The 25,271-nt window shown below is 41.7% G+C and overlaps 1 protein-coding gene across 5 annotated transcripts in view; it reads left to right on the top strand.

Moving 5' to 3' along the window:
* Positions 1-25,271, top strand: part of LOC138844770 (zinc finger protein 717-like) — a 62,910-nt gene that overhangs the window by 12,644 nt on the left and 24,995 nt on the right. For all 5 annotated transcript variants that reach the window (XR_011381157.1, XM_070054791.1, XM_070054794.1 and 2 more), the window contains exon 2: positions 23,384-23,510. Coding sequence is in view for 4 of the 5 variants with exons in the window: in XM_070054791.1 (XP_069910892.1) it covers positions 23,384-23,510 (127 nt within the window). In the remaining variant the exon portion in view is untranslated. The remainder of the gene's footprint in view (positions 1-23,383; positions 23,511-25,271) is intronic.

The following is a 25,271-nucleotide window of genomic DNA, read 5'->3' as shown; positions in this document are numbered from 1 at the left end:
TACTAGAAAGGCAGAGTTACAGAGAGGGAGAGACAAAGGCAGAGAGGGAGAGAGAGAGAGATATCTTCTAACTGCTGGTTCATGAGAGAGAGAGAGAGATCTTCCATCTGCTGGTTCATTCCCCAAATGACAATGTCCAAGGTGGGGCTAGACTGAAGCCAGGAGCCGGGAGCTTCATTCACGTCTCCCACATGGGAGCAGGGGCCCAAGCACCTGGGTCATCATCTGCTGCTTTCTCAGGCTCATTAGCATGGAGCTGGATCAGAAATGGAGTAGCCAGGAATCAAACTGGCACCCCTACGGGATGCCAGCACTACAAGTGGCAATCTTTACTATGGCTATGCCACAGCACAAGCACCAGATTCTATCTTAACAAAAGACAATATAGAATTTTTCTAGATGCCTTTTCCCTGTGGCTATACCATTGGGAATTTATATATATATATATAAATAATATATATAATGTGACTCACATTAATTATTTCCATGTTTCCTGATTAACATTTTCTATTGGTTCTGGAGGCTGACAGGTTCAGAGGCCAGGGAAAGAGCACCTGTTTTCTGTTCAGTTGTGCTGAACTCCATGGAAGCTATATAGGAAGTTTATGAGCAGGAAAAGTGAGGTTGGAGGCATGAGAAAAGGCAATGAAGAGGGTGAGTATAGAACCACCCTAAATGCCCATCAACGGTAGACTGGATAAAGAAATTATGGGATATGTATTCTTTAGAGTACTATACCGCAGTAAGAAACAACAAAATCCAGTCATTTGCAACAAAATGGAGGAATCTGGAACACATCATGCTGAGTGAAATAAGCCAGTCCCAAAGGGACAAATACCATATGTTCTCCCTGATCGGTGACAAGTGACTGAACACCAAAAAGGAAACCTGTTGAAGTGAAATGGACACTATGGGAAATGGTGACTTGATCAGCATAGCCCTGACTGTTAATGAACAACTTAATACATTATCCCTCTTAGTAGTTTTTTTTTTTTTGTCTGTTCTACTTAATATGACGGGTTTAATTCTGTAATTTATACACAGTTATTCTTAAGTGTTGAAATTTAACTGAAATGTGACCCCTGTTAAACATAAGAGTGGGGATAAGAGAGGGAAGAGATGTACAATTTGGGACATGCTCAAGCTGACTTGCCCCAAATGGTAGAGTTAGAAACATACCAGGGGACTCCAATTCAATCCCATCAAGGTGTCATGTACCAATGCCATCTCACTATTCCAAGTGATCAATTTCAGTTCACAATTGATCATAATGAAAGGACTAAGAGTCAAAGGGATCACATAAACAAGTCTAGTACCTGCTAATACTAACTGATAGAATAAATAAAGGGGAGAGTGATCCAACATGCCAACATGGGAAGTGAGATACTCAGCAGACTCATAGAATGGCGGATGTCCTAAACAGCACTCTGGCCTCAGAATCAGCCCTAAAGGCATTCCGATCTAGCTGAAAAGCCCATGAGAGTATTTCAGGCATGGAAAGCCAAGACACTCTGGCAAAAAAAAAAAAAAAAAAAAAAAAAAAAAAAAAAAAAAAAAAAAAAAACACCTAAATGGAAGATCTCTGTGAGTGAGATCCCAGTGGAACAGGTCTTCAAAGAAGGAGCTACCTTTCTCTGAAGGGAGGAGAGAACCTCCACTTTGACTATGGCCTTGTCCAAATAAGATAAGAGTCAGAGAACTCAAGGAGCTTCCATAGCCTTGGAAATTCATGACTGGTGCATAGGGAGATTACTGATGCCATAAACAGAGTGTCAATTTGTAAAGTCAACAACAGGAGTCACTGTGCACTTACTCCTCATGTAGGATCTCTGTCCTTAATGTGCTGTACATTGAGGCTTAATGCCATAACGAGTACTCAAACAGTATATTTCACTTTGTGTTTCTATGGGGGTGCAAACTGTTGAAATCTTTACTTAATGTATACTAAACTGATCTTCTGTTAAAAAAAAAAAAAAGAATTAGCAATTCCCAACTTGACTCTCACTGGGATTAAACATGACAATAGGTCTGATCTGATTTCATCATCATTTAAAAAATCATCTATTATTTTTCACTTTATGTTTCTGTGTGGGAGCAAACTGTTGAAATCTTTACTTTATGTATGCTAAACTGATCTTCTGTATATAAAGAGAAACAAAAATGAATCTTGATGGGAATGGAATGGGAGTGGGAGTGGGAAAGGGGAGAGTTGCGGGTGGGAGGGACGGTATTGGGGGGAAGCCATTGTAATCCATAAGCTGTACTTTGGAAATTTATATTTATTACATAAAAGTTAAAAAAAAAAAAAGTGGAGCAGCCAGGACACACAGTAATGACTGTAAGGGATGCTAGCATCAAAGACAGTGGCTTCACCATTACACCAAAATGCTGGCCCCATGCACATATATCTTCATGAAGGCATTTCAAAAGCCTCATGGAAAATGGGAGTTAAAAGCTGACATTACTTTGGTGCAACAATTGAAATTCATTCAATTTTTTTTTTCATGATATACCCAAATGGTTTTGAAACCTTCTTGTATGCATTGGCTTGAAAACTTATTATAGTAAAACAGACAAATAATTTAATTCCACTTTTTATGATGCTTTAAAGTACCCTTCTGTATATGTATATGGAAGTCTCAGAATGGAATGTAAGAATCCTTTAAGAGTAGTTTGTTCTGGGAAGTATGACTAGTACTCCTTAGAAAGAAGGGAATAATGCTTATATTTTTATGTTCTTCTGCAATGTTTAATAGCTAGTATGTACATTATTGCTAAAGATGTATTTTTTAAAGATAGAGACTGAGAAAGTGAGAGTGAGAGAGAGATACATCTTCCATTACTGGTTCACTCCCCAAATGGGTACAATAAGTAGGGTGGGCCAGGCTGAAGCCAAGTTCCAGGAACCCCATCTGGGTCTCCCACATAGTTGATGGGGATCCAAGCACTTGGACCATCTTCCTCTGCCTTCCTAAGTGCATTACCAGGATGCCGGATTACCAGAAAGCTGGAACAGAGGAGCAGCCAGGACTCATATCAGGCTTTCTATTATGGGATGCTGGCATTCCAAGCAGCAACAGCTTAACCTGCAGAATCACAATACTGCTCTGTGTATTACTTTTATTACTAAAAGAGCTAGATTCTGATTTTCAAATAATAATTTGGAGTTATTGGAACAGAAAAAGGATATTATGTAATATGAAAGGAAATGAAAATATAGACTTTAGTTAATGGTATGTCAATATCAGGTCAGTGTTGTGGCGCAGTGGGTTAATCCATCAACTACATGCAAGCAATCGCACCTCAGTGTTCATTGAAGTCTCAGCTGTTCCACTTCCAATTCATCTCAATGCAAATGTGTCGCTCCCCCTCTTCGTGGAGGAACGACACAGGACCCTGCGCTGTTCTTTTTGTCTGCTCGGCCCTTCCCGGGTTTGCTGCTGGTTCTTCCCGGGTTGGCTACCAACCCTTCCACCTCCATGGAAGGGCGGTTCCCCCTGCCACCTTCCCCACTTCCGCGGGGGAGCGGCACACCGCCGGCCGGCTCTCTCAGGGGCTACACAGGTGTTCCTTCAGATAGATGTTCCTGGTGCATGTTGTCTCTCTCCTCCTTTATAGTCCTCTTCCACCAATCCCAACTCTGCTACCCACACGCCGAGTACGCTACTCTCCTCCAATCAGGAGCAGGTCCTGCTGTTTATTGGTTGAACTGGAGGCAGCTGTGTAGAAGCTGTTTCCTCCTCTCCCCAGCCCATATTGTGGGAGAGCAGATGCATAGAATAAGTCTTAATTCCAGTAACTTAGTCTAGTCCAGAGTTGTTCCCCACACTAATGCACCTGAGAAAGTAACAAAATATGGCTGAAGTGCCTGGGGCCACTACCACACATGTGGGAATACAGATGGAGTTCTGGGATCTTTTTGGCTTTGGCTGATGATGGAAAAAGGACATAAGCCTCGGGACTGGCACTGTGGCATAGCAGGTAAAGCTGCCGCCTGCAGTGCCAGCATTCCGTATGGGCACCGATTCAAGACCCCGCTGCTCCACTTCCAATCCAACTCTGCTATGGCCTGGGAAAGCAGTGGAAGATGGCCCAAGTCCTTGGGCCCCTGCACCCACATGGGAGATCTGGAAGAAGCTCCTGGCTCCTGGCTTTGGACTGACATAGCTCCAGCTGTTGCGGCCATCTGGGGAGTGAACCAGTAGATGGAAGACCTCCCTCCCTTTCTCTCTTTCTCTCTTTCTCTTTTTCTCTTTCTCTCTCTCTCTCTCCTTCTCTCTGTGTAACTGTGACTTTCAAGTACAATAAATAAATTTTCTTTTTTAAAAAAAGGACATAAGCTTCAGTCATTTTAGGTTCTTTTTACCCCTGCCTTCTTTAAAGAGGCAGTCTCACATCCTGTGTTGTTTCTCACCCCAATCTTACATTCTTCTTCAGGTGAACACAAGGAAAAACATCCTTAAAATCTTTTTAAAAAAAAGCTATTACTGAAATTCTTTTGTTGTTCTCTTTTGTAATGTATGTTATGTATTATACTTGTGTACATATTGTATGTCTACATGGAAAATTTATGAAGAGCTGTGTTCTAATTGGCTTACGCTTGTGTTAGATATTGAAGAAATATTTTCAACTACATGTGCCTTTTTTTTTTTTTTATTTCTAAGACGGAGTTACAGAGAGGTTGAGACAGAAAGAGAGGTTTTCCAACCACTGGTTTTCTCCCCAGATAGCTGCAATGGCTGGAGCTGTGCCAATCCAAAGCCAGGAGCCAGGAGCTTCTTCCAGGTCTCCCATGTGGGTGCAGGGGCCCAAGGACTTAGGCCATCTTCCACTGATTTCCCAGGCCATAGCAGAGAGCTGGATCGAAAGAGCAGTAGCTGGGACTAGAACCAATGCCCATATGATATGCCGGCGCTTCAGGCCAGGGCTTTAACCCACTGTGCCACAGCTCCAGTGCTTACATTGGAACTTTGGTAACTATTTGACAGTTTTCTGGGGCTGGCGCTGTGGCTCAGCTCGTTAACACCCTGCCCTGAAGCTCTGGCATCCCATATGGGTGCAGGTTCGAGACCCGGCTGCTCCTCTTCCCATCCAGCTCTCTGCTACGGCCTGGGAAAGCAGTAGAAGATGGCCCCTGCACCCACATGGGAGGTCCGGAAGAAGCTCCTGGCTCCTGGCTTCGGATTTGCGCAGCTCTGCCCATTGCAGCCATTTGGAGAGTGAACCATTGGATGGAAGACCTCTCTCTGCCTCTCCTCTCTCTGTATGACTCTGACTTTCAAATAAAGAAATAAATCTTTTAAAAAATTGTTTGCTAAGCTTTCATTTGATACTAAGTTATTAAGAGTAAGCAATCTGGGAAGCCTGACTTGTTCCCTCATTTCTCTATTCTCTTGAACATTGGAAACTGATTCCATTCTGAAGAACTCTCCATCAAGATGTACAGTTTTATCTTTACACCTTAAAAAAGGATGACTAACAGTTTTTTGTATTAATAGCCTAGCCACATATAGAAAAAATTATGATTTTACAGCTAGATTTATCTTGCCATGGATGCAATAAATAGGTGAGCCATCTCTTTCAAACCAAACTAAGGGAAAGTCTTCTTATTTACTTCAAAATTTATAAGACAGTTTGCATAATGTGGTCTTTTTTTTTTTTTTTTTTTTTTTTTTTTGACAGGCAGAGTGGACAGTGAGAGAGAGAGACAGAGAGAGAAAGGTCTTCCTTTTGCCGTTGGTTCACCCTCCAATGGCCGCCGCTGCAGCCGGCGCACCGCGCTGATCCTGGCAGGAGCCAGGAGCCAGGTGCTTTTCCTGGTCTCCCATGGGGTGCAGGGCCCAAGCACCTGGGCAATCCTCCACTGCACTCCCTGGCCATAGCAGAGAGCTGGCCTGGAAGAGGGGCAACCGGGACAGAATCCGGCGCCCCAACCGGGACTAGAACCCGGTGTGCCGGCGCCGCAAGGTGGAGGATTAGCCTATTGAGCCACGGCGCCGGCTCGATAATGTGGTCTTAATATTTGATCTTAGCTAGAAGGACATAGCTTTCATCTTATCTCACAGAAAAAACTGTCATAACATGCATGTGACCACAGGTTTCTAGCTTAGGCCACCGAAGATTAGGGATGGGATTAAGCACCCCCTTGGTTGACATTCCTAAAGGCTAACCCTGTGGTCTACTTTAATAGGAAAAGGACAAGGAAAAGGGGAGTGAGCTAAGTAGCAGGAGCCGTATAACAATAGGTGGCAGCCCAATTAACTGCTGCTTTACGTGGTGGTCTGCCATCAGGGAGACCCAACAAAGCTGGTACATTCCCAAATGGCACCTGTTTTCACTATGAGGAGTCAGGGCACTTGGCCAGCAACTGTTGTGACAGAAACTGGCTACTGAAGACCCCTGCTAGTTCTGCTAAGAGCAAGGACACTGGAAACAACTGCTCTGGGAGTTGAAGGACTCCTGGGTCAAAGCTGCAGGCCCTATTGGCCCTCTCTGAACTGAAAAAGCCCTCTGTCCAGCAGCCAAGCTAAGCATCACTGTTGGGATGGTGGCCTAGGGCCAATAACATCGCAGGCTTTAATTTCCTTTTAGAGATGCCACCAATTCAAAACTAACATATTTAGTCCAACTCTTCTCCTAGGCCAGCTAGTCATGGAAGTCAACAGGGTGTCTTCCCTAAAGAGATTCACACCTCCCTTATGATGTCTTTCTCTCTCTCTCTCTTTTTAAGATTTATTTATTTATCTGAAAGTCAGAGTTACACACAGAGAAGAAGAGGCAGAGAGAGATCTTCCATTTGCTTATTCACTCCCCAATTGGCCACAATAGCCAGAGTTGTGCCAATCCAAGGCCAGGAGCCAAGAACTTTTTCTGGGTCTCCCACATGGGTTTGGGGGCCCAAGGACTTGAGCCATGCTCTACTGTTTTCCCAGGCCATAGCAGAGAGCTTGATCAGAAGTGGAGCAGCTGGCACTCAAACCAGCACCCATATGGGATGCCAGCACTGGAAAAAAATAGCTTTACCTGCTACACCACAGTCCTGACCCCCTTTACATCTCTTCTAGTAACCCATGTAAAGATATAGATAGGTCTAGGCCTCACATATACCTGGCCAGGCCTTAATGCCAACCTGGTTATTATCAAGCCCCCCTTGTCAGGTTCTGTTTGTTTCTCAGTAGAATAACTCTCTCCTGGTTTGCACAACACCTTTCTTAGATCCTCTAATAAAGACTCTGTTCTTAGTTTTCTACCCTGTGTATCTAATCTGCATGTTAGATTTGTTTTCTCCAGAGGTGAAGCATTGGAATTCTAGATGACCATGCACATGAAACCTCAAATGGAGACAGTTTGTGTGAGCTGATTTTGCAGTCCCTTGAACAGCCACCATCTGCCAGAATCCTGTCTTGACTATGAGTCCCTATATCATCCCTATTCAGCTAGAAGAAGTAAGAACTGTCCTCACCTTAACCTGTGACAGCAGCCAGGGTTTCCATAAGCAGAGAGAGGAAATGAGGGCACCCAGGACTAGAAGCAGGCCAGACTAACTCCATCCTACAGCTCCTTGCCAGCACATACACACCAGACAAAACAGGAGTGTTCAGGCATATAGCTGTCTTCACACTATGGACAGGACTCTTGCTTTCCTACATCCCCCTTTGTCCTCATCATTTTGGCCATCTTTTCCACCATGGACAATATCTCTAATTTCTCCTTTTAGGCCCATAATCATAGTGCTGCTATACCTAAAACGTATAATTGACATGCTTCGAAGATCATTACAGGAGCATATGACTGCTATATGCCAAGCCCTCATGCAGGAACAACACAAGATTGCTCTTGTTCAATCAATCTGATCCAGAGTATAGATACTCCATTCCATTTCAATGCTTCATATCAACAGGAAGTAGCCAAAAAAATAACTGGTGCCCCTTCTCCTTATCTATACTCAGAGTCAGGATTGATGGCACAAGGACATAAGCCTCAGTTATTTTGGGTTCTTGTTACCCTTGCCTTCTTTCAAAAGACCAGTTCAGTCTCACACTCTGTATTGTTTCCCACCCTGCCCTCTGCATTTTTCTTCAGGTTTGACAGCCCACAAATGAACTTGAAAAACCTGTGTGGAAAAGCTCACCTCTACCTACTGTTCTGCACCCCCACTCCTAGCCCACCTAAGTTATAACAATGTCTAGCTTCCTGGGGTCTTTGCTCTCTGCCATGTGTTTGGTCTGTATGCACACTGGTAGTTGGTCAACCTCTGCAACTTTATTTTCTTTGATTAAATGTGGTCTGGTTGTCTCCTCTCTGTTTCTGCCCCCTTTTCCTTATAGCTTGTCCCAGCCCCAGTCATTGCAGGAACTTGGGGAGTGAACTAATGGATGAGAGACCTCTCCCTCTCTGTCTGTAAATCTGCCTTTCAAATGAAAATAAATATTTTAAAAATAGTATATAAATAGTAGTACTACATCGGTGGTGTACCATGTTAATATGACATGTTGGTAATAGTGGGAACTGGGGTGTGGGATATCTGTAAATACTTTTGTCTTTGCAATTTTTTCTGTAAATCTGAAAAATCTTTAAAAATAACATTTATTTTGAAAAAAATAACTTGGAAGTGTATATTATGGGAAAGGGCCATAACGGCATTTAAAAGTTGAAAATTGAGGGTGGCGCCTTGGCTCACTAGGCTAATCCTCCACCTAGTGGTGCCAGCACACCGGGTTCTAGTCCCAATTGGGGCGCTGGATTCTGTCCTGGTTGCCCCTCCTCCAGGCCAGCTCTCTGCTATGGCCCGGGAGTGCAGTGGAGGATGGCCCAAGTCCTTGGGCCCTGCACCCCATGGGAGACCAGGAGAAGCACCTGGCTCCTGGCTTCAGATCAGCGTGTGCGCCGGCCACAGCGTGCTGGCTGTGGCGGCCATTGGAGGGTGAACCAACGGCAAAGGAAGACCTTTCTCTCTGGCTCTCTCTCTCACTGTCCACTCTGCCTGTTAAAAAAAAAAAAGTTGAAAATTGAAGTGATGAATTAATGCAGAAAAATGCTTCCCCTGGATCTAGTACAAATTAATTGGTTATGTTTCCTCTGAATGGTGTGATGAATGAGAGTATAGTCACAGTTGTTGGAAAAGTCATTTTGTTTACAAAATTAATTTGATGAATAAGTTTTATTTTTTTAAAGACTGTATTTATTTGAGAGAGTTACAGAAAATGAGACAGACAGAAAGGTCTTCCTTCCGTTGATTCATTCCCCAAATGGACACAGCTGCCGGAGCCAAACCGACCTGAAGCCAGGAGCCAGGTGCTTCTTCCTGGTCTCCCGTGTGGGTGCAGGGGCTCAAGCACTTGGGCTATCTTTCACTGCTTTCCCAGGCCACAGCAGAGAGCTGGATTAGAAGAGTACCAGCTGGGACTAGAACCAGCACCCATATGGGATGTTGGCGCCGCAGGCAGAGGATTAACCTGCAGCACCACAGTGCCAGCCCCACTGAATAACTTATTTAAAAAATTAAGTGATGGTTATTTAAATCTCATAATCCAGAAATCACAGACTCATTGCAAGCTACATGGTGAAAAAAGTTTAAAAGTGAAAGCATTAGGGTGGGTGTTATGTTGCAGTGAGTTAAGCTTCCACTTGGGATCTCTTCATTCCATGATGGAGTACATGGAATCTTGTCTTGTCACCACTCCAGCCTAGCTTCTTGTTAATGCTGAAGAATGAGAAGCAACATATGATGGTCCATGTCCTTAGATTCTATTCTGTCCAGCAGTATGAGAGCACCTGGCTCCTGAGTCAGCATGGCCCAGTTTCATTTGGGAAGAAAACCAACAGATGGAAGATTGTCTAAATTTCTTTTTTGTGCATTTCTCCTCTTTTGTTCACTCTTTCAAGTAAATGAATGAGTGAATAATTTTTTTTTTTTGAATGAAGAGACATAAAATTGATCAAGTGCTTGCTGTTTTATTTAAGTGAACAAAAGAGTGGACAGAAAGCAGATGTGATTTGTCAATATAATTCCATTTAGCCAGCTCTAGGAGTTGTCATTTCTATGAGGATTTTTTCTACAAGATGGCATGATGGGGGCCAGGTCATGACATCCCATTCCTAGTCATCTTCCAAATTAGATGCCTTTGCTCCTCATGCAACACAGAGGTGACTGTAGCCATTGTCTGAGTTCTTTGCAGGATTAGGATTGAGGAACAGAGCCTTACCATTGACTCAATACGATATGTGCTCATTTCTCTTCTTGCCTTTGGTTAAGACCAAATGTAAGAATTGCCCCTTTGAATCAATTTATATTCTCACCAGAGAAAGGTGTCTTGGTATTACCTTTCTATGTAGTAGAGGAAGAATCTCTGGACCCTGTTACCAGTTGTTGGCAGCTAGTTTAAGAACTGGTACCCTTGGTAGTATAGGGTACAGACACTCTGGTATATTTTAATGCCATTGTCTAGTTCTCCAGGACTCAAATACAGTTACTACTACACATGATGAGTAACCTGTTACCCATTCTTCCAAATATCCATATCTCATTTTGATAGGATTTCATTTTGTCTTCTCTATTATTAAGCTATATCAAGGATCAGTTTTTCCTAAAACTTTTTTGATGATTTTCCTAGAAATTGTATACATTTATAACTGATAAACTCACTTGCAATTAGCAGTTCACTGTTTATTGGGCATTCAAATCATATTTCTATAATTTTTTTTAAAGATTTATTTATTCTACTTGAAAGTCAGGGTTACACAGAGAGAGAAGAAGAGGGAGAGAAAGAGAGTGAGATCATCCGCTGGTTCACTCCTCAGATGGGCGCAATGGCCAGAGCTGTGCCAATCTGAAGCCAGGATCCATGAGCTTCTTCGGGGTCTCCCATGCAGGTACAGGAGCCTAAGGGCTTGGGCCATCTTCCACTGCTTTCCCAGGTCATAGCAAAGAGCTGGATAGGAAATGGAGCAGCGGGACATGAACCGGTGCCCTTATGGAATGCCAGCCCTGCAGGTGGCGACTTTACCCACTATACCACAGTGCTTGCCCCTTCTATAATTTTTTTTAAAATTTCTATTTGAAAGAGTTACAGAGATAGAGAAATATCTTCCATCTGCTGGTTCACTCCTCAAATGGCTACAAAAGTTGAGGATACAATAGGCTGAAGTCAGGAGATTCATCTGGGTCTCCCGTAGGAGTGTCAGGGGCCCAATCAGGCCACTTTTGTTATTTTTCCTGGGCTGTTAGGGACCTGCATTGAAAGTGAAACAGTTGGAGCACAAATCCTCCCATTTGAGTTCAAGTTTAGTTTCCCAACAGTAACATTTTCGGAACACCAGTTTATCCAGTTGCAAATCATGTAAAGGCTGATCAGAAAGTTATAGTGAAAAGGCCATGTTGATCTGCTGATTTGGGGCTGTGTATTTCAATAAAAGTGACAGGGATGGAGGGTATTGTCTCCTAACTGTGTTTTATGCTGTTATACATGGAAATGTTTTCTTAATTTCATTTGCAAATAGTTCATTGTTAGTATATACAAATGCCTCTGGTTTTTAAAATTTTATTGAAACAGTTTAATCAAATGTGTGCTACTCATTGATTATAGGGGATAGTGCAGTATTTGAACACATATACACCATAGAAACTGATCAAGCTAGATAACTGGTGTTTCCATTTCCTCTTCCTGTTTTGAGGCTACCAGCTCCTGTCCTCCAGTTCTTTATGCAGTACTTAATATGTACACTATTGTCATCTAGCTATACTATGGAACAGCAGGGGTTACTCCTGCCTCACTGTACTTTGCTACCTATTATCCATTCCTCCTCTCTCCCTAGCCTCCACACTTCTCAGTCTTTCATAATCACAATTCTATGTTCACATCCATTTGTTTCACTTCCATATATGACAAGAAACTGGGAATTTGTGTTTCTGTGTCTGGTTTATTTCAATTAATTTGATGATATCTTTTTATACATTTTGCAAGATGTAACAACATTTTTGTGTGTGTGTGTGTCTAAATGATGTTCCCTTGTCCACTTTTTCATTGATAGACAGCTAGATTGGTTATAGTTCATGGCTGCTGTGAACAGTGTTTTAGTCACTATAGTAGAATTGCTGTCTCTTTGATGTGAAAGTTTCATTTCCTTCTGATACATAGCCGGGAGTAAGAAAAGTATGTCATCTAATAGATCAATTTTTATCTTTTTTGAAGAATGACCATACTGTTCTCCATCACACCTGAATTAATTTGCATTTTCACCCACAGTATGTGAGAGTTATCTTTTCCCACATCATCATAAGCATTTGTTCTTTTTTTATCTTTTTGGGATAAGATGAGAATATTGTAGGTTTTTTGCTTCTTATCAGTTTAACTTGTTTATTAAAAATTTGTTTATTTGAATGACAGAGTTACAGAGAGAGAAGAAAATACAGAGATCTTTCATCGACTGGCTCACTCCCTGAAGAATCACAGCAGCTGGGGCATGGCCAGATTGAAGTCAGGGGCTTCATCTAAGTCTTGCACATGAGAGGCAGGGGTCCAAGACCCTGGGCCATCTTCTGCTGCTTTCCCAAGTGCATTAGCAAGGAGCTCAATTGGAAGTGGAGTAGCCTAGACATAAACTGGCACTCACATGGGTTGCTGGCATGTGGCAGCTTAACCCACTGTGCCACAATTCCAGCCGTTCTCTTTATCAATTTAAATTCCTCAAAAAAGTCATTAATATTGGCATCTACATCATTTTCTTTTCATTGTTATTCAATTTAATGAAGTCTTGTTTGTATTTCAATTATTCCTCTCAAATTGCTCTTCCCAAGGTCATTAGATTACCATATTGCTTAAATGTAGTTTATGCTTTAAATTTCTCATTTACTGAGTGCATGGACCAGTGAATGGAGGACCTCTGTCTGTCTCCCTGCCTGTCTCTGCCTCTGCCTCCCTGTGACTCTGCCTTTCAAATAAATGAGTGGATCCCTAAAAATAAAGCAAAATAAAATAAAAAAATAAAAGCTTCCTTTGGTAGTATGGACATTTTGGTGATATCAATCCTTTCAATTTATTAATGGGGAATATTTTTCCTTTTGTGCATTTTCTTCTATTTAATATTTTGTAATTTCCATTGTAGAGTTCTTTCACTTTCTTGATTAAATTTATTCCAAGACAATAAAAGTATTTTAGGTATTGTAAATTGTCCTGACATGGTAAGTTTTTTATCAGCCATGAGATTTTCGTGTGTTGATTTTATATCTTGCAACTTTACTAAACTCTTATGAGTTCCAATAGTCTTTTAGTGGGGTCTTTTGGTTTCCTATATATAGGATTATGTAATCTGCAGGCAGGGGTAATTGGACTTTCTCCATTCTAATTTGTATCCCTTTGATTTCTTTTTCTTGCATTATTGCTCTGTTTAAAACATTTTGAACTGTTTTTGAATAGCATGGCAAGAATGAGTAACTTTGGTTCCAGATCTTATTGAAAATGCTTCTGACATTTTTTATTCGGTATGATACTGATTAAAGATTTATCATATATTGCCATTAATGTGTTAAGAAATGTTCCTTTTATACCCAATTTGCTTAAGGGTTTTATAATGAAAGCATATTGTATTTTATCAAGTGCTTTCTATGCATCAATTGAGATCATCATGTGGTTTTTATTCAGTTGATTAATGTGACATATTACATTTATTGATTTGCTTATATTGAATTATTTCTGCATACCAGGGACACATCCCTCTTGGTCCACGTGAATCATTTTTCTAATGTATTAAGTTCCATTAACTAGTCTTTTGATGAGGATTTTCATTCTATAATTCTCTTTCTTTGTCGTATATATTTTTTCTGGTTTATGAATTAAGGTGATGCTGGCCTAATAGAAGGAATTTGGGAGGATTCCCTCCCTTCCAACAATTTTGAATAGCTGAAGAAGATTTGGAATTAGTGCTTCTTTAAAAGTCTGGTAGAATTCAACAGTGAAGCCGTCTGGTCCTGGGCTTTCCTTTGTCGGGAAGGTCTTTATTACTGATTCAATCTGTCTTGTATTTTGGTTTGTTTCAGTTTTCTATGTGTCTTCATAACCCAAATTTGGTTTGTGTCCAGGAATCTTGATTTCTTTTAGGTTTTCCATTTTGTTAGCCATCTCATCAGATGCTCACAGTCTATATTGCACTGGTAATCTGAGTTTTGGGTACTCCACTTCCAAACCAGTTCCGTGCCGATATCCCTGGGAAACAGAGGATGATGTGTCAAATTCCTTAGTTCCTGTCACCTAATTGTTCTGTCATCTAGGTGGAGGACTTGAGAGCATGGTCCAGCCACAGCTGTTGCAGACATTTAGAGAGTGAACCAGAAGTTGGAAGATCTCTCTGCCTCTCTCTTTCTCCCTCTCTCTTTCTCATTGTGTGTGTGTATGTCTCTCTCCCTTTTTTAAAAATCATTTTAAAAATATTTACTTATTTATTTGGAAGTCAAGAGTTCCAGAGAGAAGGAGAGACCAAGAACTTCCATCAACTGATTCTCTCCTGAGTTGGCTACAATGGCCAATGTGTGGCCAGGCTGAAGCCAGGAGATTTTTCTGGGTCTCCCATGTGGGTGGCAGGAACCCTAGTACTTAGGCCATCTTCCTTTTCTCAGCCCAATGGCAAGGAGCTGGTTTAAAAGTGGAATAGCTGGGACTTGAACTGGCACCTATACAGGATGCCAACTTAACGAGCGGCAGCTTTGCCCATTGTGCCACCACACCAGATCCCCTCTGCTTTTCAAATAAGTCAATCTTTAAAAAAGAATATAAAAGATGTAAAGTAGTAAAAGTCATCATGATTGAGCATTGGGGAATCCATTGAAATGATCTACTTTTTAAAAGATTTATTTATGCATTTGAAAGTGTCATAGAGTGAGAGAGGGAGAGATTGATCTTCTGATTTGTTCACTCCCCAGATGGCTGCAATGATTGTGGCTAGACTAGACTGATATCAAAAGCCTGGAGCTTCTTCCAGGTGTCTCACATGAGTGCAGGAGCCCAAGCATTTGAAACATCCTGTGTTACTTTCCCAGTCACATTAGCAGGGAGTTGGATCAGTTTGGAGCATTAATTTCTGTGATACTGCCCTTGCAGTTCAAGTATACAAAACCCACCTGGCACAATGTCCCATTTATGGGTAGGCCCAGTATAACAGTTTCCAACTCTCCAAGGTTTGGGCTAGATGCCCAAATGGACTATAAGATATTAGCCTTGTTTGTTCTTCACAACGTGTCAAATAGTGTCATTCAAGGAGGATGTTATCAATGTGATTTATGCTTGTATTCCCATTGAAAAAAATGTGTTTGCTGGCAAAATCAATGAGGTGCCCATGTATATCCTAGAAGTGTCCTTTCAAAGTGAAGGCAGAGACTGAGGGGCTTTTGGAAAAGCTTTGAATAAAAGTCTCCACACTTGTAATAGTTGAGACACATCATTTATCTAATGAGAGACATCAGATACATTGGTATTAGATATAAGGTACAGTAGACATATGGGTGGCACATAGCATTAAGATTTTAGTAATGTAACATGACGTGCTATTTTTTTTCAGATTTAATAGATAAAATTGGGCTGCCACATAGGGAATAGTTGAAATAATCACCTTTTTGATAATTAAGTCTAGGGTAATAAATGTTAATGCTTGAAGACCTTGAGTTTTTTTTATAGGGCCATCTTAATTATTTTAGTTTGTGTTCTATGAATTCTTATTTTCTCTAGCCAAGTAACTTACAAACTTTCTGTAACTCTGCCTCTTAAGTAAATAAATAAATCTTTAAAAAATTCTGCAAATATTTAAAAAAAAACTGACCTCCCTCAATTTGCAGAATAAAGTCACTGAAAGGCAAATACCAGATTAGAGATGATACAGGAATTTGAACAGCACAATTATTACATTATACATAGAAAACTGACCAATAGCTGTGAACCAAGAGTCAATGGCCTGTGACACTACCACTCAGATCCTCAAGAAGTTGATAATTTCAGCCCATCCTCATTTAGACAGGAAAAGGAGTAAAAGCAGGAGCTCCATGACATGATCATGTTTGTCTCTTTGCCTAGTTTGTGGAAGAATCCAAATTAAAAAAATAAATAAATAAAGTTTTGTTCAATATACACAAATAATTGGATGGAGTGATGAATAGATAAATTTCAGTAACTGGGTATAGAATTACCAGGTAGTTCAATTTTAAATATTCACAAACATTTCAGATGGCACTCACTCTGTTTTCCAGCCATATTCATCTACTTAATGTATTGGAATATTTTTCCTCATTGTGAAGTGAGATCCATTGATGGACCAAAATTAATTTAGTAGGTAAGGTCAATCATCATTTTAAAGGATTAAAATCCTTTTTTTAGGGATATTAATACATATGAATGTATTATGTACATTATGTACATATGTATGTACATAATATTATGTATTATGTACAGTAAAGACATATGTATGTACATAATATTATGTATTATGTTAAAAAGAGTCCCTGGAGTTTGTTTTTCCTAAGTATTTGTCGCTCCCCCTCTTCATGGAGGAACGACACTAAACCCTGCCTAGGCAGGACCCTGCGCTGTTCTTTTGTCTGCTCGGCCCTCCCCGGGTTTGCTGCTGGTTCTTCCCGGGTTGGCTACCAACCCTTCCACCTCCATGGAAGGGCAGTTCCCCCTGGCCACTTTCCCCACTTCCGCAGGGGAGCGGCACACCACCGACTGGCTCTCTCTGGGGCTGCACAGGTGTTCCTCTTAGATGTTCCCCTTAGATGTTCCTGGTGCATGTTGTCTCTCTCCTCCTTTATAGTCCTCTTCCACCAATCCCAACTCTGCTACCCACACACCGAGTACGCTGCTCTCCTCCAATCAGGAGCAGGTCCTACAGTTTATTGGTTGAACTGGAGGCAGCTGTGTAGAAGCTGTTTCTCCCTTCTCAGCGCCATATTGTGGGAGAGCAGATGCATAGAATAAGTCTTAATTCCAGTAACTTAGTCTAGTCCGAGTTGCTCCCAGTTGCTCCCCACAAGTATTTATAAGAAAGGCTCTGGAACCACAATTTTATTATGAGAATTAATAAATAATAAATTTCACAATTTCCCAAAATTATTTCCACATTTGAATTTTGCCAGTTATAGTATGTTGCTTTGAAATGTATATCTGTCAAACCAAGAATTAATGAGGAATTGGAGTATTATGTGGGTATCTCATGTCGTTAGACAAGTTCTGATGTATACTCTCTGTGTGTGCTGTTCCAACCACTACCACCATCTCCACAGAATTCCTGGTGCTGGGCTTTCCTCCTATTACTGAAGAACTGTGTGGGTGATTTCTGTGTCTGTGAATGTCAGTGTGGAGGTATAAGGGAACTTGGGGAGCAGTACAGGTGCCTGTCTCTTGCTGGCATAAGTGACAGTCATGGATCTGAGGTGTTAGAATCTGTCATTCAGATCCACCATAAAGATCTTGGCTGGTCCAGGAAGAGACACCAGTGGTAAATCCTCAGTTCTAGAGCTGGAGAAAGAGTGAATAAGGTTGGGCTTTCAAGGATTGTTTTTTTGTCAAATGATGCAGTGTGACTCCAGGTGTACAGAAGGTAGTTCCAAAGTTACTAGAGACAATCTGTCTCAGCCAAGATGGCCACAGGATGGAGATGGGTTTTCAGACCATTTTAGCTGAAATGTGTATGGGGTGACTGAATGTAGATTGTACCCCTGTCACTGTTTACCCATCTGTAAGATGAAGTGTATTAGTAGTACTAGGGAAATGTCCCCACATTTTTTGAGAAACCATTGTGAGATGTGTGCAGGATGACTTACACTATGTGACAGTTGCATTTGTGGGGCTTATGGTATATCTTCTCCAAATGAATTTTCTAGTTTCCTGCACTGTGTAGACTGAGCAGCACTACTCATTTGAGGTTATGGAAGGTTATACAACACCTAGTTTCTAGCAACATGGACTTTTGGGTCCTGGCTGACAGTCCTATTTCCTTTGGAAGTGAGTAGCTTTTATGATACTTGAAGAAGGGAACTCCAGGAATAAGAATCATTTCTGACAGAATATCACTTGATGCTCTCTGAGACAATTCCTTACTACTTCAGAGCACAGCAAAAAGTCACTGAAATGCAAAGATCCTAGATTTGCATGATCCTAGCAGTTATTAATCATACTGACCAGAATGAACATGATTTAGTTGATAGAACACTGGTGATATTGGCAGTTCTGGACCAGCCTTCAAAAAAAAGTTGTGTATGGATTAGAAAGACAGGCAAGGGCATAGCAGATGTTTCTTAAATGGTCTTGAGGGTGTGGCCTGGGGTGAAGGGATAACCCCTCATGTCTGAGAGTCACTGTCTACATTGCTTTCTACCACATGCCCATTACTTCATTCTGCTATCATGTTTTTCAGAAATGGGGGGTCTGTGAAACCTAGTCTGTCATACACTTGGTATCTAGAGCCATGCTGCTGCCCTCTTTATTCTAGGAATTCATCCTGGTAGCTCAAGGAATGTCTGTGAGGGTCTCTGCATGTAAAAAAAAAAAAAAAAAGATGAAATAAATTATATTTCAGAAGATAGATGGTTTGAGTAGTGTCAGATGATTTGTAGATGCCTGGCATCCTAACTTTTGGATGGTGATTTCTATTTTGCTACACTTGATTAAAAAACACATTTACTGGGGCTGGCACTGTGCAATAGTGGGTAAAGCTGCCACCTGCAGTGCCAGTATCCCATATGGGCACTGGTTCAAGTCCCAGCTGCTCCACTTCTGATCCAGCTTTCTGATATGGCCTGGGAAAGCAGTGGAAGATGGACCAAGGCCTTGGGCCCCTGTGGCCATGTGGGAGACCTGGAAGAAGCTCCTGGCTCCTGGCTTTGGATGAGCACAGCTCCAGGCATTGCAGCCATTTGGGGAGTGAACCAACAGATGGAAGACTCTCTCTTTCTCTCTGCCTCTCCTTCTGTCTGTGTAACGCTGACTTTCAAATAAACAAATAAATATTTTAATAAAAAAAACACATTGATTTTTCAGATTACTTTCAGAAACTCACCAGTTTCAAATAAGTATTGCTTTAGAAGACTGCCCTGAGCATGCCTTTCCTTTTGATCTTGATGTTACATATGGATTGTGCGACATCAAAAGCCATATCAAAATTTTCCCACTTCACTGTCAGTAATTTCTTCTTGAAAGTCTTGACCAATATTTAGTATTCATGCAGCTTCAGAAAATTACTGTGAGCTTTTTGCTATTTTCTGAATCATAAAACTACACTAACTCAGACTCCATGTGCTAATAAGTTTCCTAAAATATAACAAAAATATGACCACATATAAGCAGAAATGTGAAACATAAAGTTATGATCTCCAATGAATTCATTTGTGTGATTCCAGGGCTATTTTTTTTTTTTTGAAGATTTATTTATTTGAAAGTCAGAGTTACACACAGAAGGAGAGGCAGAGAGAGAGAGAGGTCTTTCATCCACTGCTTCACCCCAGATGGCCACAGTGGCTGGAAGTGTCCCAATCAGGAACCAGGAGCCAGGAGCTTCTTCTGGATTTCCCATGTGGGTGCAGGGGCCCAAGGACTTGGACCATCTTCTACTGCATTCCCAGCCCATAGCAGAGAGTCAGGAAATCAAGAAGTCGGTCTTTTGATTACAACTATAGAAGATCTTATAGTCCTAGAAACAGTAGACCAACTGGAAGACCTCACCCTACCAGAAGCCATTCCGACAATGATTGATCAAACTGTAGCTGGAATACCCAGTACAGTTCTGCTTACTACACTTCAAGAAAGATCTGAAAGCAGAAAAAGAACCATAGAAGGGCAGTTCAAGCAATCAAAGGGTGGGTGGAAGGTGCTGCAGTATGAATATGGATATTTTGAGTCTGGTCTGAAAAGACAAAAGAATTATCAAAATCTACATGGAATAATTGAAGTCCCTTCAAGTTTGAAAGTAAGCATTTTAGGACAAATAAAAGGAAGTTCAACTTTGTACTTGTGGAAACTAATCCCTAAATATGAATAGGTTTATATTGATTCATGGGTAACAGGTCCATAATAAATTATTTAAAACTAGGATGTCTGGATATCAAGGAAGACACCCATAGTCTCTTACAGTGCCTGTATTGGTCTGTCTCAAACTGAATTGGGTGGGAAAAGGTATCGTCCAATATACATTTTTTCTGGATTCTCCTTAAAATTCCTTTTTAGCCATTATTAGCAAACTTTGCCTTTGTTTATTCTGGTGCCAGTATTTTCCACTTAATCATTTGCTTTGTTGGCATCTGAGTATACTTGCTTAAAAACCACATATAGTTGACTTCTTTAACCACTTTTTCCCATGTAGATTCCAATTATACTTGACATCCAGTTTGAGGGGCCCATCTCTTCTCACTTCTTTCCTAATCAGTATGTTCAGTGAATATTTATTGAGCACTTAAGACTGGGCAAAACATTGTACAAAGTAATTGGATAGAAAAATAGATAATTCCCATATTCAATAAATGTCTACTGAGCACATTCTAGTGTATCATTACATATGGCCTCACTGTTTTGTTTGAGGTGTATCATTTGTGACTATATTATACCATTCACATCTTAATGTAATTATAAAACCTGATATACTACCAAAGATAGGTAATTTTGTGGTTTATCTACCTTTCAAAAAGTATCTGGGGCTGGCGCCGTGGCTTAAATGGCTAATCCTCTGCCTCCATGCCGGCATCCAATATGGGCACCGGGTTCTAGTCCTGGCTGCTGCTCTTCCAGTCCACCTCTGCTGTGGCTCAGGAAGGCAGTGGAGGATTTCCCAGGTGATTGGGTGCCTGCACCCGCATGGGAGACCAGGAGGAAGCACCTGGCTCCTGGCTTCAGATCAGTGCAGCACCGGCCGTAGTGGCCATCTGGGGGGTGAACCAATGAAAGGAAGACCTTTCTCTCTGTCTCTCTCTCTCACTAACTCTACCTGTCAAATAAAAAAAAGTATCCAGTGTTTGTTTGCACCACATTCATAATGAAAAAAAATGGTGTTTCAACCTGTAGTGCACTGATTTATTGTGCCATTACTGTAATATACTAGAGTTATATTAGTTAACTCTGCCTCGTTAAATACTTTAGGAAATAATCCCACAAATAAGTATTTAACTTTGCATCAGATATAAAGGAGATTCTGTGTGCTATAATTAGATTATTTTGAAGCAGACAGCTGTTATCCCAACTGATTTAGTAAGTTCTATAATGAGAATAAATTCACCAAATTATAATTTTTAGTGATTTACATGTACAATTTATAGGGGACATTTTCTGTGTATAGTGAAAAAAAAAAACTTTTATAGTGTCACAAAATGTTTTTGATTCCTTAGTTCCTTATTAGGATATGAATTTTTAAAGATTTATTTATTTTACTTGAAAGTCAGAGTTACACAGAGAGAGGAGAGGCAGAAAGAGAGAGAAAGATCTTCCATCCACTGATTCACTCCCCAATTGGCCACAATGGTTGGAACTGCACAGATCCAAAGCCAGAAGCCAGGAGCTTCTACCGGGTTTCCCACGTGGGTGCAGGGGCCCAAGGACTTTGGCCATCTTCTACTGCTTTCCCAGGCCATAGCAGAGAGCAGGATCAAAAGTGGAGCAGCTGGGACTTGAACCAGTGCCCATATGGGATGCTGGGACTGCAGTTTTCAGCCTAACTTGCTATGCCACAGCTCCCACCGCAATCCTTATTTTATTAAAAAAATAAAAATTTGTTAAATTTGCTGAGGATCAAAGAGCAAGTAGATCTGAGGTTAGAAGCCATTTTTCTCTTAGCTCACCTTTGTTGCTTGTTTTCTTTTCTTTTTTTTTTTTTTTTTGAGTCAAATTGAGAATGTTATTATAACTTAGTTTTCATGCAGAAAATAAAGTTGGTATAATGGAATCTAAAATTTCCAGCAAAAATGGCTAGATTTAATTAGAAAATGTATCTTGTTTTATGCCTTTACATAATAGCATTGTAGTAGTGTTATTATGGGTAGAGATTCCTTGTATTTTCAAAAGTTAATATCTATATGGTTCATGGATATTTTGCCCTCTTCCTCCCTTCATTTCCTTTTGAATTGAGGTTAAAACTTTCAAGGGGCACAAAAATTAAGTTGCATATTCAGTTGAGAATTGGTTCAAAAAATATTGGTGAGTACAAATGTTGAATGTTTTTGTTAATCTTTTTCTGGAAAAGGTGTCATAAATACAATAATAACACTTGGTAACTCTAAAAAATAATTTTAAATGTGGTAACTCAGAAAAGGCCCATGTGGTTTTTGCTGCTATTGAATTTGCTTTAGGATATCTCCTGTGGTGGTTACGATTTATGGAATGCTGTCAATATTATTGAGCACTTAACATCAAGCCATATGCTTTTCAGACACTCCTGTTTAATCCCCAACACACTCCTGGGAAATGGGTACTATCCCCATTTTATAGATGGAAATTACCACTTATGGAATGCCTATCATGTGGATAGGCTTTTTTGCATAGCTTCATTTCTCACCTTCAATAATTTTTCTGGATGAGGAAAAGATTGAGTGTCATGGGTCAGAGACTCATTCCAGCCTGACTTCACACATTCTGTAAGGTTTTCATTGTATTTTGACCATGTTCCTGTTTACAAAGTGCCAATTACCTTTTTAATTGGGAAGGCTGTATCTTGAGCAGTAGTCTAATGGCATTCAACCAGGACCACCACTGCTTCTAGGATCCCTAGGAGAGCTGTGAAATAAGTAATCTGCTTGTCTTCAATCTTGGGCATCTACAGGATGCTGTTAGTCATTATGGGAAAGGTTCATTCTCTTGGGTTTTTCTCCCCTGCCCTTTACTACTTCCTCTAATAGTGTTGTTTATCTTTATTATGTTTCTCTGTATTTGTGACAGCTGTCTTACCCTTGTGCTTAAGATGGATTGGGTTTTTTTTTTTTATAAAAAGATGAGTCATGTAAATTTCCTAACATAATTGACAGTAGTTTGTAAAGAAGTTAAGAGGTCTTTGTGTCCAGTTTTCAGATCATCTTTCTTTGCTCTAGAGTGAAATATTAAACTGATCTTGGGTCAAAAAAAAAAAAAAGAGAGAGAGAGAGAAAGATTCGATATTGTCCTCCTTTCAGCCTGGGTGCAATTCCCCTTGAAATACGTGGCCCTTTGTGACCTGAAACCCATGTTTTCTTCCAGCTGGGGTATTTTTCACAGCCTGTAGGCCATAGGTTTGACTCCCTGCTGAGTGCTTCTGTGTGGCTGTCCAAATGTTCAACAAGTCTAAAATGAAAGCACATCCTTCCCTCTTCCTTCATACCCATCTGTAAGGTAAAACCACCAGTATTTGTTTTGTGACAGTTCATCTGTTGACCACAAGTGTTCTATTATAGGTGATGATAACGTTTGAAGATCTGGCTGTTTACTTTACCTGGGAGGAATGGCAGCACATGAACAAAGCTCAGAAAATCCTGTACAGGGATGTGATGCTCGAGACCTACAGCAGCCTGCTCTTCTTGGGTGAGTGGCACCCATCACATGTGTAATGAACACATTGTCTTGCTATTTGAAAAATAAGTGAAGACTTTATAAAGTTTAATGATGTGCAGTTAGAGAATTTGTGTCCATGAATAATCCTAATGTGTATTGTCGCTCCCCCTCTTCGCGGAGGAACGACACAGGACCCTGCGCTGTTCTTTCGTCTGCTCGGCCCTCCCCGGGTTTGCTGCTGGTTCTTCCCGGGTTGGCTACCGACCCTTCCACCTCCGTGGAAGGGCGGTTCCCCCTGCCACATTCCCCACTTCTGCGGGGGAGCGGCCCACCGCCGGCCGGCTCTCTCGGGGGCTGCACAGGTGTTCCTTCAGATAGATGTTCCCCTTAGATGTTCCTGGTGCATGCCGTCTCTCTCCTCCTTTATAGTCCTCCTCCGCCAATCCCAACTCGGCTGCCCACACGCCGAGTACGCTGCTCTCCTCCAATCAGGAGCAGGATCAGCTCCTGGAGGTCATCACTCAGGTTGGCAAGAGGCAGCTGCGTAGAAGCTGTTTTCTCCTCTCCCAGCGCCATATTGTGGGAGAGCAAATGCATAGAATAAGTCTTAATTCCAGTTAATCAGTCCAGTCCGGGTTGCTCCCCACAGATCCCCCTTTCTTTTTATTTTTTGGCGTTGATACGCGCCTGTCTTCGGTGTCCCACGGCACACACTCTGCTCTGCTTGCTAGAGTTGCCCACAGGTGCTTACAAGCCCTACCAATCAGGCAAACCAAATCCGGGTCCTCTCTTCGCCATGTTGTGAGGAGGTTTTTAGGCGCTGGTGCGTGCCTGAGTTCGGTGCCCTGCAGCACATGCTCTGCTCTGCTAGAACTGCATGCAGGTGCTTACAAGCCCTATCAGGCAAACCGAATCCAAGCCCTCTCATTGCCGTCTTGTGGGGAGACTTATTAGTGTTGGTTCGTGCCTATCTTCGGTGACCTGCATCTCATACTCTGGTCGAGCCGCCTGCTGGTGCTTACCACCTTACTAATCAGGCAGACCGAATCCAAGCCTTCTCATTGCGGTATTGTGGGGAGACTTATTGATGTTAATTCGTGCCTGTCTTCGGTGACCTGCGGCACATAAGCTGCTAGCCACCCGCAGGTGCTCACCACCTCCCTAATCAGGCAGACCGAATCCAAGCTCTCTCATTGCCATGTTGATGGGAGGCCTTATTTTTCTGTTTCTCTATCTCTGGGCATTCCTATTTCTCCTATTTTACTTCTATCTACCAGCATTCCTATTTCTCTCATTTCACTTCTAGACTTCTGTTTCTCTTATCCCTGCGGCATCCCAGCGCCCCCCCCCCGAGGCTGCTTCTCGGCACCTCGCCCCGCGGCAGCTTCACGGCTCTGTGCAGCTTCCCGGCTTCGCGCGCGCACTCCGCGGTCTCCGCGCCCTTCACGCCTGCACCACGGCCTCGCGCCAGCCCCGCGTTCCCTATCTATTCATGCCCCGTGCTCTCTCTGCACGCGGCGGCTTCCGCGAATCACACAGCGTAGCTCACGTTTCCACCACTAGCATTCAATCCAAGTTCCCCGGACTAACCTGGCGAATTCCAACCTGGCGGCCCACATCTCTGCCTCTGGTTCCAGATTTTCGCCTTTTGCTCCCCGGCTGACTTGAAGAATTCCAAGCTGGCTTACATCTCCGCCTCGGCCTGCACTCGCAGCTTCATCCTCCCTAACATTTTTCTCTACCCAGTATGTTTCCCTAAGTTTTCTTCCAACAATATTCCTCCCTCATTTC

This window comes from Oryctolagus cuniculus, chromosome 12, assembly GCF_964237555.1.
Source record: "Oryctolagus cuniculus chromosome 12, mOryCun1.1, whole genome shotgun sequence".
In the NCBI taxonomy this organism is placed as follows: domain Eukaryota; kingdom Metazoa; phylum Chordata; class Mammalia; order Lagomorpha; family Leporidae; genus Oryctolagus; species Oryctolagus cuniculus.
Note: the sequence above shows the minus strand (reverse complement) of the source record. Positions and strands in the feature narration are given on the sequence as shown.